A 16781-nucleotide genomic window follows, 5' to 3' on the forward strand; every position below is an offset into this window, starting at 1 on the left:
AGCAATATGATCAATATACACTCATTATAGATACATGAAACTAAGAGAGAGAGAGAGAGAGAGAGAGAGAGAGAGAGAGAGAGAGAGAGAGAGAGAGAGAGATGCTATTGGAGTGCATGGTTTAACTCAAATGTAAATGAGGGAAGCAATGATTTAATATTCTTATAAAAGCCAAGGAGTAGCCATCTATGCGTTCTGGGACAAGAGCATTTGGAAGAGTAATCTTGTCTGGTGTCTGTTGTGTCTCTCTCTCCCTCTCTCTCTCCTCCCCACCTCTTTTTTTCTCTGGATCGATACTCAGTAGAGTGCAATAACAGCAGGGGGCCTCAGTGCCATTAAGTCTACACACAGAGAGAGTGAGGGTTGGGTAAGCCGTTAGGAAGGACTCTACATCACCCTGACAGGCTGTCATATACACACACACACATACACACACACACACTGACTGACTGACTGACTGACTGAATGTATTGCTATTGATAGATAATGCACCTAACCCTATCTGTAACCTTAGTAACTATAAGGAAACATTTAGGCTTTATTAGCTTTTCAAATAAAAACTGCCTGTTTTTATTTATTTATTTATTTAATTTTTAGAAAAGAAAGGACTAGCTAAGATTCTCACAATGTCCAAACTGCAATGTGTTCCTGTTATCATGGAGATGTTTTGTCCCCACAAAAGTCCATCACACACTGATTCACACACATCTACCCACAAATCAACATTTGAAACCCCCACACATACGTCACCAGCCTGAGATGTCTAACCTTCAAACATAATCAATAAAAATCACACCCACAGGCACTCACAAACCCAGACAAAAGTGTTTTACGGACTCACCTGTCAAGTTGATTAAGTTCTGCGACTGTCATTGCTCTGATTGCTAATGACACTGAGTAAAGTACCACCAAGAATTGAACCCACTACTAACCTGGGGCATGTAGAACACTCTTGATCTCAACGCCCTTAAAGCATACAACACAATGACTTCAGGAAACTCATCTCCGCTCCCCCTGCTCATCTTCAACAGTTTCGCCGCAATACAATAACACATTATTGCCCACTTTCATCCAGAAGAAGTTTTACACATCCTCGACAAAGCAGCAGTTTATAAAGTTTCATCTACTGTGCAATTATATACTACCATGATAAACAGAATTCTCACATCAGCCCTTATCATCTGCTTCAGTACATCATCCTCCCAGGAAAAGAGGAAATTACGACACACTATCAGGACAGGAGAGGAAATCATCAGCAGCAGTTTGGAGTCAATACAAAACCTGTGTGCAGGTGTGCAGGAAATAGCACTGATGTCAACTGTCACATCCCACCATAAAAACAGACTACTCCAAAAAATACTATCATCAGAAAGGTGTATTCTCGGATATTGATAACACAATCTGCATGCAATTGTATTAGTTTCTGTCCCCTGATAGTTTCTCTTAATCTTAAACAAACTTGCCAGAGTTTTAGCATTCTGGTCCGCTTCTACTTATGCTGAGTTGCCAAACGTAAACCATATAGTTATTATTTCATAAAGCTTTACTTACGCTGTGTTCACAAGTATATTTTGACATTTATGTATGTTGTCACTTGTTGTAGGTTTGTTTTTGGGTTCAAACATAGATTCGCCTCCCCTGATGTCTGATTGGTTGATACAGGTTGGTGAACCTTTTAAATGGAAAACAGAGACACAATTGTTTTCAACGCATTGCCATGGTTTGATGTGTGTCGTCTGTTTATAGCAAAGACATCACTTCTTGGATACCAAAATGTCTTGGTGAGAGTAGTTTTACATACACTATATGGCCAAAAGTATGTTGACACCTGATCATCACACCCATACAATATGTGGTCCTTCCCAATGTATTTGTATGCCGTAGCCTTGAGATTTCCCTTCACAGGAACTAAGAGCCCTGAACAAAGACGTTGTTTGCTAAGGTTAATGTGGAAGAACTCGAGTAGCCCGAGCCATGACCTCAACCCACTGAACACCTCTGGGATGAATTAGAAGTTTAACTGCTTATCAGGCCATTTCACTTGACATCAGTGCCTGAACTCACTAATGCTCTTGTGGCTGAATGACCACAAATCCTATTATCCATGCCCCAAAATCTAGTGGAAAGCCTTCCCAGAAGAGTGGCAGCTGTTATAACAGAAAAGGGGAACTAAATCTGTGTTTATGCCCAGGGTTTTGGAATGGCACATATGGGTATGATAGTCAGGTGTACTTTTGGCAATACCGTGTACAGCCATACATATGTATAGTATATTTATTAACATTACAATATACGAATGTAAATTGAGACGTGAGACAAATTCCTACACCACACACAAATAACATAAATAACATAAAACCTAATTACCTAACCACACCTTTACCAGCAACCAACACCCAAAATGTCAATGTGAGAATCATATTTGATACAAGACTGGTCCAGTGTGAAGACCATTCTCTATAGCGTTTAACCATTTAAAAAAATGTTTGCATTGTTAAGGGTTCTTAGCATCCTAATCTTCCTCTCAGATTAAAAAAACAACACACTGTTAGAATGTTATGGGTTTTCCCCTAAAAGACAAATTGAAGACCTCAAGATTTAACTCTAGAGTTTATTATTATTATTATTATTATTATTATTATTTTCAAAAGACTGTTTATTGTTTTGCAGACAATACTATCCCTATTTCAGATAAAGCTACCGCTTGTCAAGAAGAATTCACTGTAATGCCAAGGAAATATCTTGAATACTCCCTTCCAGCTTCCTATCAGCATTATGTCTGTAGATCAGTCTAGGCATCACTTTGTGACCTTTCACAATTTAAACCTGTCTGAAAGTCAGCACTCCATTTCTCCAGCGTGTGAAAGGGCCACACAAATGCCAGCCGACAGTTCCTATAGGTTACTTTCTCTTTTCGCCAACATGCCATTTCTCTTAGTGCAGTGGGTGTTCCGTACACACATTTTATTCATTAATCCACCTTTTGCCAGTTTTCAGATGGAAATTAATATGATTAAAGTGCATGCTGTTCAATTACTGCCAGTTATTCACTGAGAAAATGGGCATGTAAATGATTAGAAATTATGAACTAATGTAGAGTTTCTTAATGTATTAAGGAAGTTCAACAACTACAATAAATTATTGTTTTCTAAGTAATTTCTCAAGTACCCCAATGGATGGTCCACATGGTTGCTCTTTCCAGCTCCTAACTCACTTAAACAAAAGAAATACTGACTAACAACAATGAATATTCAGAGTTCCTTACAGAGTTTAACTGTACTTCCTTGTTTCCTTTCCTTCCAACCCTTCCTCATATCTTAGCTCATTAGGAAGTGAGGAAAGTATCCAAAGATTAGAAGACTTATTGAACAGTTGCACATCTGTATCACACTCGATCAGACAGCACATATCTGCATTTATACAAGATGTGATTAAAAAAAAGTGAAAATCCTTCAAACTATTGCTGCATGTGGACATCTGCATGTCCTGTCGATGTTATACCATACAATGTTATAGTGTACATTAGACTACAAGCCAAGCTAAAAATTAAAAGTCAATAAAAATACCATAAAAATATTTATAGTACCAAAATAACTGAAACCCATTTTTGCATGTCTCTGTAGTGCAGAGCTACAATTTAAATATTCATTGGGCATTATCACTCATTTTAGGTCAAACATATCTGGAATATGAAATATTCTTACTTTGCAACAAACATTTTTTGTTGTTGTTGTTGTTTTTGTTTTTTTTAAAAAAGGAAATTTTTATATCTATATTGATATTTGGTATTTATAGCACTTTTGTGTCATTATTTTTTTGGCCTTCCTCTGAACACCTTTAACTTATTGATAAATCCTTAATGATGTGTGGAGGAGTCGTCACAGAAGAGACAAAAACACTAGCTTAGTTTGTGTTGGGGAATATACAGCCCTCTCCAAAAGTATTGGAACAACAAGGCCAATCTTATTGTTCTCGCTACACAATGAAAACATTTGGGTTTGAGATCAAAAGATGAATATGAGATAACAGATCAGAATTTCAGCATTAATTTCCTCATATTTACAGCTAGATGTGTTAAACAACTTGGAACATGGCACGTTTTGTTTGAACCCATCAATTTTTTCAACTGATATGTGTTTCTTGCTACCAAGGTGTGGCCTGTTAAATTGTTTGTTTAAACAATTAATAGCTCTGAATGGCTACTCTTGGTTTGAGCCCTAGGTTTCACCTGTGAAGACTGTTATTTAAAATGATAAACAAACAGTCAGTGAAATCACCAACAACCTTCACAGGGTAGGATTGGAGGTATCAAAATCCATAATTTGAAGTGCAGAAAGATTCCATACCACCAGATGAAAAGCAATCATCAGCAGTAAAATCAGAAGGCCTGATTGGAATTCACAGAAATACAGAAATACAGAGATGAGCCACAAAATTTTTGGAACCAAAATTAACTTCTACCAAAGTGACGGAAAGGCCAATGTGTGGAGAAAGAATGGATCTATTCATGATCCTAAACATAGAAGCTCATCAATCAAACATGGTGGAGGTAGTGTCATGGCTTGGGCTTGCATGACTGCTTCTGGAACAGGCTCACTAATCTTTATTGATAATGATGGTATTCATGATGGTAGCAGCAGAATGAATTCAGAAGTCTAGAATTCAGAAACAACCCGTCTGCCAATTTACACAGAAATGCATCCAATCTAATTGGGAGGAACTTCATCATGCAGGAAGACAATGACCCAAAACACACTGCCAACACAACAAAGACTTTATAAGGGGAAAAAGTGGAAGGTTTTAGACTGGCCAAGTCATTCACCAGATATTAACCTGGTTGAACAGCATTTCATCTCCTGAAGAGGAGACTAAAGGGAAAAATCCCCCAAAACAAACAACAACTGAAAGAAGCTGCACTACAAGCCTGGAAAAGCCAAAGAAAAGAAAAATGCAACAGTTTGGTGATTTCAGTGGGTCACGGGCTTGATGCAGTTGTTGCAAGCAAGGGATATGCAGCCAAATATTAAGTGTTATTTAATTTCATTTACTTTAAGACTTATCTGCTTCTATATTGCGCACCTGAAAATTGGGTGGTCTGATACAAATGTTCTAAGGTAAATATCAGGAAATGAAAGCTGAAATTCTGATATAACATCAATTAATTAATCTTTTGATCTCAAACCAAATGTATTCAATGTATAGCAAAAACAAAACAATTAGCCTTGCAGTTCCAATAATTTCAGAAGAGACTGTAAGAAACTGATTTCTTGAATTGAATTCTTGTATTAAATGACATCCCTTGCTCCCTCTAGGTTACAGAAATCCTCAGTAAAAAATGCACTCGAGCTGTCATGGGCTGAAAGAAAAAACCTTGTATGCTGAGCTCTTTTCTTTCATGCAGGTAGGGAATGTACATGCATATCTGAAGTCAGCTGGAGTGTATCTGAGTGCAACAAAGACTTCAAGTGACAGCATGCAATCAGACTCTGATGGTGCTAGTTCTTCAATGCCGGCTTGCCGGGTTATGGCCCTAAAAGACCCTAAACAGTTTTACTGCACGGTCAAATATTATACACGTGTGAAAGAACACAAGTGTTCCATGCTTCCGGTTAAGGTTCTGGGTTACTGATCGGAAGGTCGGGGGTTCAAGCCCCAGCACTGCCAGGCTATGAGTCATTGCCAAGCTGCCACTGTTGGGCCACTGAGCAAGGCCCTTAACCCTCTCTGCTCCAGGGGTGCCGTATCATGGGTGACCCTGCGCTCTGACCCCAACCTCCTAACATGCTGGGAAATGCGAAGAAAAACAATTTCACTGTGCTGTGTATATATGTATATGTGACCAATAAAGACTCATTATCATTATATTATCTGGCAAACCTGTCAACTTCAAAATGACTCAGATGACTCACTACCTTGCTTTCAGCCTTACCAGAGCAATTTATGGTTACCTTCAATTTCTAAAGTGTTTTGTGTTGTGTAAGAGAACACAGAGCACTAATAAAAGGATACTGCCCTCTTTGCTTGTTTCCTGCATACTCTCCATTCCAGGAAGGGCAGAGGCCACACGTCGGAACAGCTGAGAAACAGACAGAGGAGAAAAAGAGAAACAGACACACACTATGACACTGTTATTAAAGGCCTACATTTTGCGTTTATGATCGGTGGGTCTGCAGTCATCTCCTGTCACACGCACACAACATCGAGACATTGAATTCAAAGGTTTCACTGTAAGTATAATCTGTTCATTATGTGTTAGAAACATGCCACACACTCTCTTAACCCAGAGCGACTACTCTTACACGGATCATGTTGTTTTTTTATTACCTTTCTTCTTTCTATTTAATGTATTTTTAATGTTGCCTGACTACTTAGCTCATTGTTTTTGCGGTAATTAAAGGTCTCTGTTGAGATGCCCGTGTAAACAATCATTAAACAAATAAATCCAGATCTAAATTGTATTTAAATGTAATATCACTGAAGGGAGTCGGGTTTTCCTTTGGGGACAACATGCAGGTGTACATTCACAAAGTTATAAATAGAAGCAAATTCCCACGCAGACCATTGTCACAGACTGTATCTGGTTCGGTTGCAAAACACCTTCAAGCGTCAATGGGTCAGACGAGAAGCAGACAGGAAACAGCACTTTTGGGAACTTTTTGAGACTGTGTAGCTCTTGGAGAGCTGGAGAGAAAAGGCAACGGGACACGATGTCTGATGCAGTGCTATAATTTACGGCCATGTCCACATTGACTTATTCTGATTTACTCCAATATTAGTAGTTTAGTTTAAATGATAAAAAAAAATTACGAGGTAAGAACCAGTAGGATAGAAATCCCTCTACCACATACATATTTAGATTAACAGACACTCTACTGAATCCTGGGACACGGGATATACACAGAATAATCAATCTTTCTTACACACAGCACTTAGTGTAGTGTATGCACCCACATTCCCTGTCATCAATCACATCACACTGGCCAGGAGGATAGTGGACCATTAGGCAGCAAGAGGCAGTGAAAAGGCAATGTTTGGTTAGCTTCCTCCAGGCAGTTGCTTTTGAAGGGGAAAAAACAAAGAGAGCCATAAAGCACTTTTAAATGGCTGAAACAAAGGCTCAAACATGAGCCAATACAATTAGAAAACACACTCTCTCTCTCTCTCTCTCTCTCTCTCTCTCTCTCTCTCTCTTTCACACACACACACACACACACACACACACAAACCTGATAGACAGAACCTAAAAGCCTTTAATTAAATGCACCGATCATTACACTGGGCATGTGAAAGGACATGTGGGCATGTGTGCAGGGAGCAAAGGCTAGTCCGTCTGCTCTGATCCCACAGAAGCGCTACTGTAGTACAAATTGTTGAAAAAGTTCATGCTGGCTATGACATAAAAGTGTCAGAACACACAGTGCATTGGAGCTTGCTGCGTATGGGACTGTGTAGTCACAGACTGGTCAGAGTGCCCATGCTGACCTGTGTAAATCACGGAAGGCATCTACAATGGGCATCTGCGCATCAGAACTGGACCATGGAGCAAAGGAAGAAGGTGGCTCTGGTCTACCGTTCATGGCAGCGGTTTCCCCTAAAGGCAGTGGCCTCTTTCAGCAGGATAATGTGCCCTTTTGATATATACTCCGATCGGCAGTAACCTATCTAATATTGTGCCACAAGATCTCTGGAGATGAATAAAATGTCTACTTTTTGAAGAAAGCTTGCCAGAAAGGTTCATAGAGCATCTACTTGAGACTAGAGACAAATTAAAATTGTAAAATAAATTCTAAATACAATTATTTTACATCTCAGTAGTGTTTACACAAAGCCTCAAAATTAGATTTGCTGAAGAGCACATCATACTGTTCTGCTTGAATTGATATTATGGCCAACATTTTTCAATTACCTCTGCACAGTAATCCGTTTATCTGACTTTGCTGGTGTTAAGGATAAGCAAGATAAATAAGCAAATTTATCTATCGATTGCAGTCTTATCACACTAATGAAACTGAGGCTGCAGGGCTCACAAACTAAAAACTGGGTATTTATTTACTTATTTATTACAGTCAGCCATAAACAAAGACAAGCCATGCACTGATGGATTGGTTAGTGTGAATGATGCATAAGGCATAAAGAAGGCTTATAATGCTTCTGCTGACAGCACTGAGTGGCTCAATCTGCAGTGAGAGATATCAGAGCAATTGGTGTCAGGAATCTGTGTGTCTGCATCGTCACTCTGCACCATCTCTATAAAAAAAAACAGTTAACGCAACAATAAGGCGCTAATGAGCTGAAAGAATGAGAGCAGTGTATCTATGCTTAATAAGGCCAACAGACACTTCATTCATTACTGTGCAATCATGCTGCTTTATACTGCATGTAACTTTACCATGCATCTACAACCATTACATAAACGTAGGGATCAATATCAGAAGACATGCATGATATAAATACATATTCTGAAGTCTGTTTTTTTTTTTAGATACCTTTTAAAAGATGTTGCTAGAATAAGATACTTTTATGGGTTAAAAAATTACACAGATAGCATATATAAAATATACAAGCGTATATATAAAATACAAGTTTCTGTGTACAATGGCATCAAAATCAGGAAAAATCCTATTGGGTAAATAACATTTCACTATCATGGAATTTTACTTGCAGTTACTTCATTAACACAATAATATAAATATATATAATACATAAAGATGAATATGAGTGCAAATAATATGTGTGCACATACATGCCACACTTTTCATGAATTCTAATGACATAACATCATGATGCCACAATTCTAATGTTATCTGAGAGCTGTGGGACAACACCCCCCATTCATGTCGCCCTGGGAAAACCATTCGCATAGTAAAACTTATGATTATACTTTAAATGGCTCAGAAAAGTACAGGCTTTCCTGAACTGAAATATAAAGCTATGTTCTTTTGCATGGATCTCAACCACCAAGTTAATCTTAAAATCTGGTTATCCCTAAAAAAGTGAAAAGGAAGACAATTCCATTAAAAGATTTCATTCCAGCAGTGCAGGAGATTCACGGATCTTTTGGCAGCTGATGTCTGATTACTACGTGAACTGATTGGCATGTAGATATCCAACAACTTGATCAAAGCCTGACTTTCTCTGTATGAGAAAAATACACGTAGTTAGCATGGTTTTAGACATCTTTAAGCCGACTGAATGTTTTTACCACCACGTTTATTAAACTCAAAATGATCTTTGCAGGAACATGGCCTACGCAAGATTTAAAAGTGAATAAAAATTCCACATTTTTTTGGTAAAATATATTTACCATTTATGTTGGAAAATAGTTCCATCCATTATGTTATCTGTCAAAATGACTGCCACAGTTTAAATACACACAAAACAGTAAAGAACAGCTTAAAACAGTAAAACTTATATTATGAAGAAATATTTGCATATAAGTTTATGACCCTAAATGAGGAAAAGTCAAAGAATTTCAAAGAGAAAAAGAGATTAACCAGTATTTCAGACATCTCAAATGTGGAAATTGGTCAAATTGACCCATAACATAATAGGAGGGTTAAGTTAATGCATGTTGTAGATTGTAAAACTGGGAAAATCCTGATTTTTCATCATTTTTGGCTGATTGCCATTATTCAGCCACAGCGACATACAATTGGATTTCCCAGGACTCTGCATATAATGCTTCCAATACCAGTTATCAATAATTAGCCCTGTAGCTCTGGTACAAAACTGAAGAAGTAAACTTTAGACTTCAAAACATGTCTTGGTTGAGCACCATGGTATATTTGATTACATTTTTTTGCCTGAGCTTTCCTTTGAATAAGATAAGATGTCTGGTGTCGACTGACTTAATATTCATTAATTACATAACTTAATTACTTCAAAACCTTACAAAAGCACAAGAGTAGGAATAAGTGCTTAAAAGCGCAAGGAAATTTATGATTTAGGAAGTTTAATACATGAAAATGCAAGACTCTATAGAGTCCGTGCAGGATTTTGTGGAGTTTTTTTTCGTGATTGTTGTGGCCAAAAATGCTTGATTTTGCTGTGAATTTTTTCAAAATTTTTTTGTTCTTTTTTTTGCGGAAAATTGCATGAAACTGTTTTGCACGTTCTTTCGCCGTGATGTTTGTTGGTAAATGAGACCTTTTAGCTGCACTCATGCTTGACGCATGTGAATTAAAGAGGGCTTTGCGCGTTGTGATGTCGTCACATAACATGTCTTGGCCCAGATCTCGCGGAAAATATGCAGTAATTTAGAAAAATTGCAAGCTCCTCTGAATACTGCGGAGTTTTCTTGATTTTGCATTCATTTCTGAGATCGCAAAATCCTGGAGGGACTGATTAGAGAATGTAGACATAGATGGCTGCGTCGAGCCTATCAGCATTCTGAGGAAAAGTGTCTCATTTAGATGCAGCCTATGATGCATATAAAACTGTGCCTTAAACTTGCTTCTCAGCCCACTCAGTACAGAGGGAGCCAAACACACACACACACACACACACACACACACACACACACACACACACACACACACACACACACACGCATCAGTGGGGAGAGAGAAAACATGAGAGACAGAGTGACGGGGCAGTGAGACAGAAAGAAGAAACAGCTAATAAGAGTTGGCGTCAGTTCTGCGCCTCTTCCACCTCTGCGCTTAGTCATCCTGACTCACTGCTTCGACTACACATCAGACGACAAACCCGGACAAACGCAGACTGTCCTCACACCCACACACATATGCACACACTGCTCTCATCATGCTGGCTGATTGTGGGCATTAAGGAGAAACTCACCTGCTTGACGTTGTATCCTGTCTTAGCACTGGTCTCGATAAACATCACGCTGAGCTCCTTTGCCCGTTGCTCACCCTCCTCGATCGTGATCTGCCTGTGGAGAGGAAGGCTTATTTCAGTGCTTTGGTTTTCTGTGGGTTTAGCCTAAAATAGATCATAGTATATAATGCTCATTATAATGGAATTAGCAGACTGATCTGAGGACAAATTTGAATGATCAGAAATGTTGTTGGATTTCATTAGAATTAAGTTAAGTTAAGACCGGACACTGACCCCGCCCATAACCCTAGCCTTAATCTTAAAGGGTAAATGCATTTCAAGTTCATGTTGAGTAAAGATGCTCAAATGCAATCAGAACAGCAGTCAACTCCCACAGTGTCATAATACCATGAAGTAATAAATGCAATGCAAGGATTTAGGAATGAACCAATCCCCTTTTTCCATTTACAATACAATAACAATATCAGCTCTCTGAGTATCCCTCGATACATGATACAGATTCAATGACATCCTTTTAGCAACCTGACCGAATATCTGCGAGCTCCTGTTGCCAAGTTACAGGAAACGTTAGAGGCAAAATGGTGGCATGCTTTCGAATAAGTTACGTCCAGGGCATGATCAGTGTCAACATCTAATCTCGTGGGGCTGGATGTGATCTTGAACAGGAAAATACGTCTGGATACACTAATGAGAAATTGTGGCTTAAGGGCGAGTAGGAACGAAGTGGACACTTTAGTGCCATAACTACATATGTCAGTGGAAAGGATTTGAATATATATCAAAGCATTAAGCATTTCAGACCTGTACCAGCCCTCACACTGACATTTATTATCCGATCAGTACATCCTAGGAATACCGCCCATTAAATCCATATGAACTCTGATAAAATATGGTAGAATAGCACAGACTCAGACTTATCAATCACTGTCTCTAACCACACTCATAGTCGACTGACGTTAATTAACCGATGCTAAAAAGGCTATCTTGTTAATTAAACCAAATTTATATGACACTCTCATATTAAGCCATGTCTGAGAGCACAGAGCATTTGTAAAGAATCGAAAGGATAGAGATGGAGATTGAAGAAAGACTAGAGAGACCGACAGGCAGAGGTTGAGAAAGATGGAGGGAGAAACAGAAACAGAAAAGAGAGAAGTGTGCTCTGAAACCCTCAGAGTACAGACATGACGTAACCAGCAATTTCCTTTGTTCTCATCCACACTGAGAAACACTTACCTGAGTTCAGTGAGCTCCACTTCCTCCCCAAAGCAAACACACACTGCATGGAGCTGCAGCATGCTAAATATAGCAACTACATATATCTCAGATCTGAGCTCAGGGAACATCTCTGTCTTGTGAGAAATCGGCAAAAGGATGCGGAGTCTTTTGTTTTGCACTAGATCTGCAAGGCTAATGTTGCTATAATGTAAGGCTACAATTGACTGTATAGCTTCAAGTTCAACATCAGGAAAGCTGTCCGTCTAAATTATTACACATCTGCCTCAAACCATATTGAGCTGTTTGATATCTCAAGCAGGCTTGCTTATGATTTTTCTGACACTGTATGACACTTGTGTTCTATGTATAAAAAACTGACTAAATGATGTTGCATAGCTAGTAAATGCAGCCATCTCATAGCAGGAATGACTTTCTCCCAAATAAATTTGCTATCATCAGATTCAGGCATTCTGGGCTTATTTCTGAAGCTGGAACTGTGGCTTAAATTCAGATTAGATTCGGATGATAATCTATTTACAGTTCGAGTTATCTTTTTCTTTAGTCAGCTATTTAACAAAATGGTTTATGTCCAAATTGTATCATCGAGTCAAACTCCGTCTTTTGAGGTAATTTTACATGATGCTAACCTGGTAGCTGTAATATCCCCTTATTCACTCATTACCTACATCAGCCTAAAAAAACAAGCTACAAACACTAAACATGTCTCTTGGTTGATTGATCATATTTGGGGTAATGGAATAGGGTAATGTGGTGTGAATTATATTTTTGGCCAAGCTTTTTCATTAACAGAATAAAATGTAGAATGAGTATTAGTTATACAATATGCATATGTTATATGTTGCATATGTTGCAATATGTTAAGGAATTAAAACAATAACAACAACAACAACAATAGGATGTTCTGTTCAAAGAAAATAATCAAAGAAGTGCCTGATTTACTACTACCACTCTAAGTTGATTATTTTCCCAGGACAGAATGCTCTTATACCTAGCCATTTGCTAACAATGACATTTTTTCATTTTTAATTAACAATATCATATTTTAAAATTCAATGTATAGTATACATTTAAATGTTATGGAATGTCTCCTGGTACTGATATAACATGCATTATATGGCCAAAAATATTTGGTCCACATACTTTTGGCCATAGCGTGTATATTATAGCAGCTTAAGTCAGCTTCCCTCACCAGCCTTTTTCTCTCTCTCATGAAGTTAATAAGAGAAAAGAATTGAGCTTGTCATGTTACAGAGAAACTGAAAAGTGCTCTGTCCCATGTGGGGAAAACTTACTGGTTATAACAATGTGCTGACACTGTAGACTCCTTTCATAATTTTTATTTTTTTTTAAATGTCTCATTACAGAAAACTGTACCATATTAACAATATAATATATTATATCATATCATATTATATATTATATAGTATAACAATATGTTAAAATATGTTTAAAATTATAATATTATATATAACAATATGTTAAAAAGTATATATTTCTCTCTTGATTCTAAAATCCAACCATTTGATAGATTTGACAAATCCACAGCGCTGTGGTATAAAATGTAATATTCAATGATGCTGCATACAGTCATTAACCCTGTTTTTATGCAGTTAGCATTCCTGAGATAAAGTCTCATTTAGAAGGCAGCATAAGAACAGCTGTTGTTCAGGATTCATGAAATAAGTCTGTTCACTGAACAAAAATTTATGCCAGTCAGAATCTGATTTACACTCACACTTGTGCACACACATGTCACACATCGTGACGGAGCAGAGATAAGGCGGATGCAAGCGCAGGATGAACAGTGTTTATTTAGAAGACAGACAGGCAGACAAATCCAAAACGTGATCCAAGACGTGATTCATAAACAGGCAAGAGGTCAGGCGATTGGCAAACAGGTATACACAGGGCTAGGCAGGAATCTAGGTCGATAACCAAAACAAGAAACAAACTATGACGATTAACTGGAAGCGGATATCCAGCACGAACTGACTATGACTATGACTATGACTAACGCCAAACATACACTTCGTATTACTTACTACTTATTAATCTTCCGCGTTGTGTGCTGGGAAGCGCGCGGTATATATGCGGACATGATTACCCTCGCAACTGCTAACAGCTGAGGGTAATCCGGACACACGTGACTTCCCAGCCAATGACGGAACAGGGAGGAGACATGACAGACATAAACAAAACCCACGTGTCCCGATGTCCCTACGGTCAACAGCGGAAAAGCAGGTGCTCGCGCATTCGCGCTTCAAGCACGCTGCTTCAAGGGGGAATCGTGACAGAACCCCCCCCTAAAGGCACTCCTCCCGGAGTGCCATGAGTCATCCCATTTAATTGGCGGACCCGGCCCCCTGGACTGAATGTCCCAGGCAGAGCCAGGAAACTGCACGGTGTTCTTGGCGGCGCAGGGAAGCGGAGCGACATCCACAGCCGGACAGGCAGGCTGAGCAAAGTCCTCGGCGGAGCATGAAGGCAGAGCGACGTCCACAGCCGGGCAGGCGGGCTGAGCGAAATCCTTGGCGGAGCATGAAAGCTGAGCGACGACCTCAGCTGGACAGGGAGGCTGAGCGACGACCTCAGCTGGACAGGGAAACAGAGCACTGTACTCAGCGGAGCAGGGAAGCAGGGCGACGTCCTCGTCGGAGCCTGAAAGCGGAGCGACGTCCCCAGCTGAACTGGAAGGCAGAGCGAAGTCCCCTGTAAGGCCAGGGAGAGGAGCGTGGGTCTCCGTGCGGCCAGAGAGAGGAACGTGGGTCTCCTCGACGCAGAAGGGGGGAACGCTATCTGCCATGGAGCAGGAAGGCTGAGCGACGTCCACAGCTGAACAGGGAGGCTGAGCGGCCTCCTCGGCTGTGCAGGGCAGCGGGCCGAGCGGCCTCCTCGGCTGTGCAGGGCAGCGGGCCGAGCGGCCTCCTCGGCTGTGCAGGGCAGCGGGCCGAGCGGCCTCCTCGGCTGTGCAGGGCAGCGGGCCGAGCGGCCTCCTCGGCTGTGCAGGGCAGCGGGCCGAGCGGCCTCCTCGGCTGTGCAGGGCAGCGGGCCGAGCGGCCTCCTCGGCTGTGCAGGGCAGCGGGCCGAGCGGCCTCCTCGGCTGTGCAGGGCAGCGGGCCGAGCGGCCTCCTCGGCTGTGCAGGGCAGCGGGCCGAGCGGCCTCCTCGGCTGTGCAGGGCAGCGGGACGAGCGGCCTCCTCGGCTGTGCAGGGCAGCGGGACGAGCGGCCTCCTCGGCTGTGCAGGGCAGCGGGACGAGCGGCCTCCTCGGCTGTGCAGGGCAGCGGGACGAGCGGCCTCCTCGGCTGTGCAGGGCAGCGGGACGAGCGGCCTCCTCGGCTGTGCAGGGCAGCGGGACGGCCTCCTCGGCTGTGCAGGGCAGCGGGACGGCCTCCTCGGCTGTGCAGGGCAGCGGGACGGCCTCCTCGGCCTGTCCCTCTGAGGTCGCCATGTTGACCTCAGGTGAGAGCTCCACAGCTGAGACCTCCCCGTAGGCCTCAGGCTGGAGCTCTGCTGTCCTCATTGCCCCCCCCAAAAAAATTTCTGGGCCAGCCTTCACCTCTGGACTGCGCAGCAAGGTGTGCCTCCCCTGCAGTGGAAAGCCCCAGATGCTCAGGTTACTCTGCTGGCTGTGTTGCAAGGCGGACTGTGCCGTGAGCGGAGCTTGGCGATGCGTGTCGGCGGACTGTGGCGTGAGCGGAGCTTGGCGGTGCGTGTCGGCGGACTTGAACGGAAGCTCAGGGACTGGAGGCTGGACCTGGAGCTCAGGGACTGGAGGCTGGACCTGGAGCTCAGGGACTGGAGGCTGGACCTGGAGCTCAGGGACTGGAGGCTGGACCTGGAGCTCAGGGACTGGAGGCTGGACCTGGAGCTCAGGGACGTGAGGCTTGACCTGGAGCTCAGGGACGTGAGGCTTGACCTGGAGCTCAGGGACGTGAGGCTTGACCTGGAGCTCAGGGACGTGAGGCTTGACCTGGAGCTCAGGGACGTGAGACTTGACTGGGACTTGGACATCAGGGACATGAGACTTGACTGGGACTTGGACTTTCCTGACTGGAGGCTTGGCTTGGATCTCAGGGTTGAGCTCTGTATGACGTTGCCTGTAGTAGTGGGTAAACGGCAGGGCAGGTTCGCCCTCCAGACTTACACCCCTGAGAAGTTGTTCTAGCTCCTCCTTCGCCTCCGGACTCCCGAATCGCAACATGAAATCCCCCACAAGTAATTCATAAACAGGCAAGAGGTCAGGCGATTGGCAAACAGGTATACACGGGGCTAGGCAGGAATCTAGGTCGATAACCAAAACAAGAAACAAACTATGACGATTAACTGGAAGCGGATATCCAGCACGAACTGACTATGACTATGACTATGACTATGACTATGACTACACTAACGCCAAACATACACTTCGTATTACTTACTACTTGCTTAATCTTCCGCGTTGTGTGCTGGGAAGCGCGCGGTATATATGCGGACATGATTACCCTCGCAACTGCTAACAGCTGAGGGTAATCCGGACACACGTGACTTCCCAGCCAGTGACGGAACAGGGAGGAGACATGACAGACATAAACAAAACCCACGTGTCCCGATGTCCCTACTGTCAACAGCGGAAAAGCAGGTGCTCGCGCATTCGCGCTTCGAGCACGCTGCTTCAAGGGGGAATCGTGACAACACACCTACCATCCAAATTATCCTCAAGCATGGCAAGGCCTTTTGAGAAAAGGGTGTTTTTTTGGTGGT

At 41.9% G+C, this 16781-nt stretch overlaps 1 protein-coding gene across 1 annotated transcript in view; it reads right to left on the reverse strand.

The window, feature by feature from the left end:
* The window catches only part of rab6ba (RAB6B, member RAS oncogene family a), a 95355-nt gene that overhangs the window by 3710 nt on the left and 74864 nt on the right, over positions 1-16781 (reverse strand). Inside the window, exons 6-7 of the mRNA XM_017479149.3 lie at positions 10801-10894; positions 6010-6076 (exon numbers count right to left, since the gene is read on the reverse strand). Coding sequence (XP_017334638.1) covers positions 6010-6076; positions 10801-10894 — 161 coding nt within the window. The remainder of the gene's footprint in view (positions 1-6009; positions 6077-10800; positions 10895-16781) is intronic.

The sequence above is a fragment of the Ictalurus punctatus genome, chromosome 11 (assembly GCF_001660625.3).
Source record: "Ictalurus punctatus breed USDA103 chromosome 11, Coco_2.0, whole genome shotgun sequence".
In the NCBI taxonomy this organism is placed as follows: domain Eukaryota; kingdom Metazoa; phylum Chordata; class Actinopteri; order Siluriformes; family Ictaluridae; genus Ictalurus; species Ictalurus punctatus.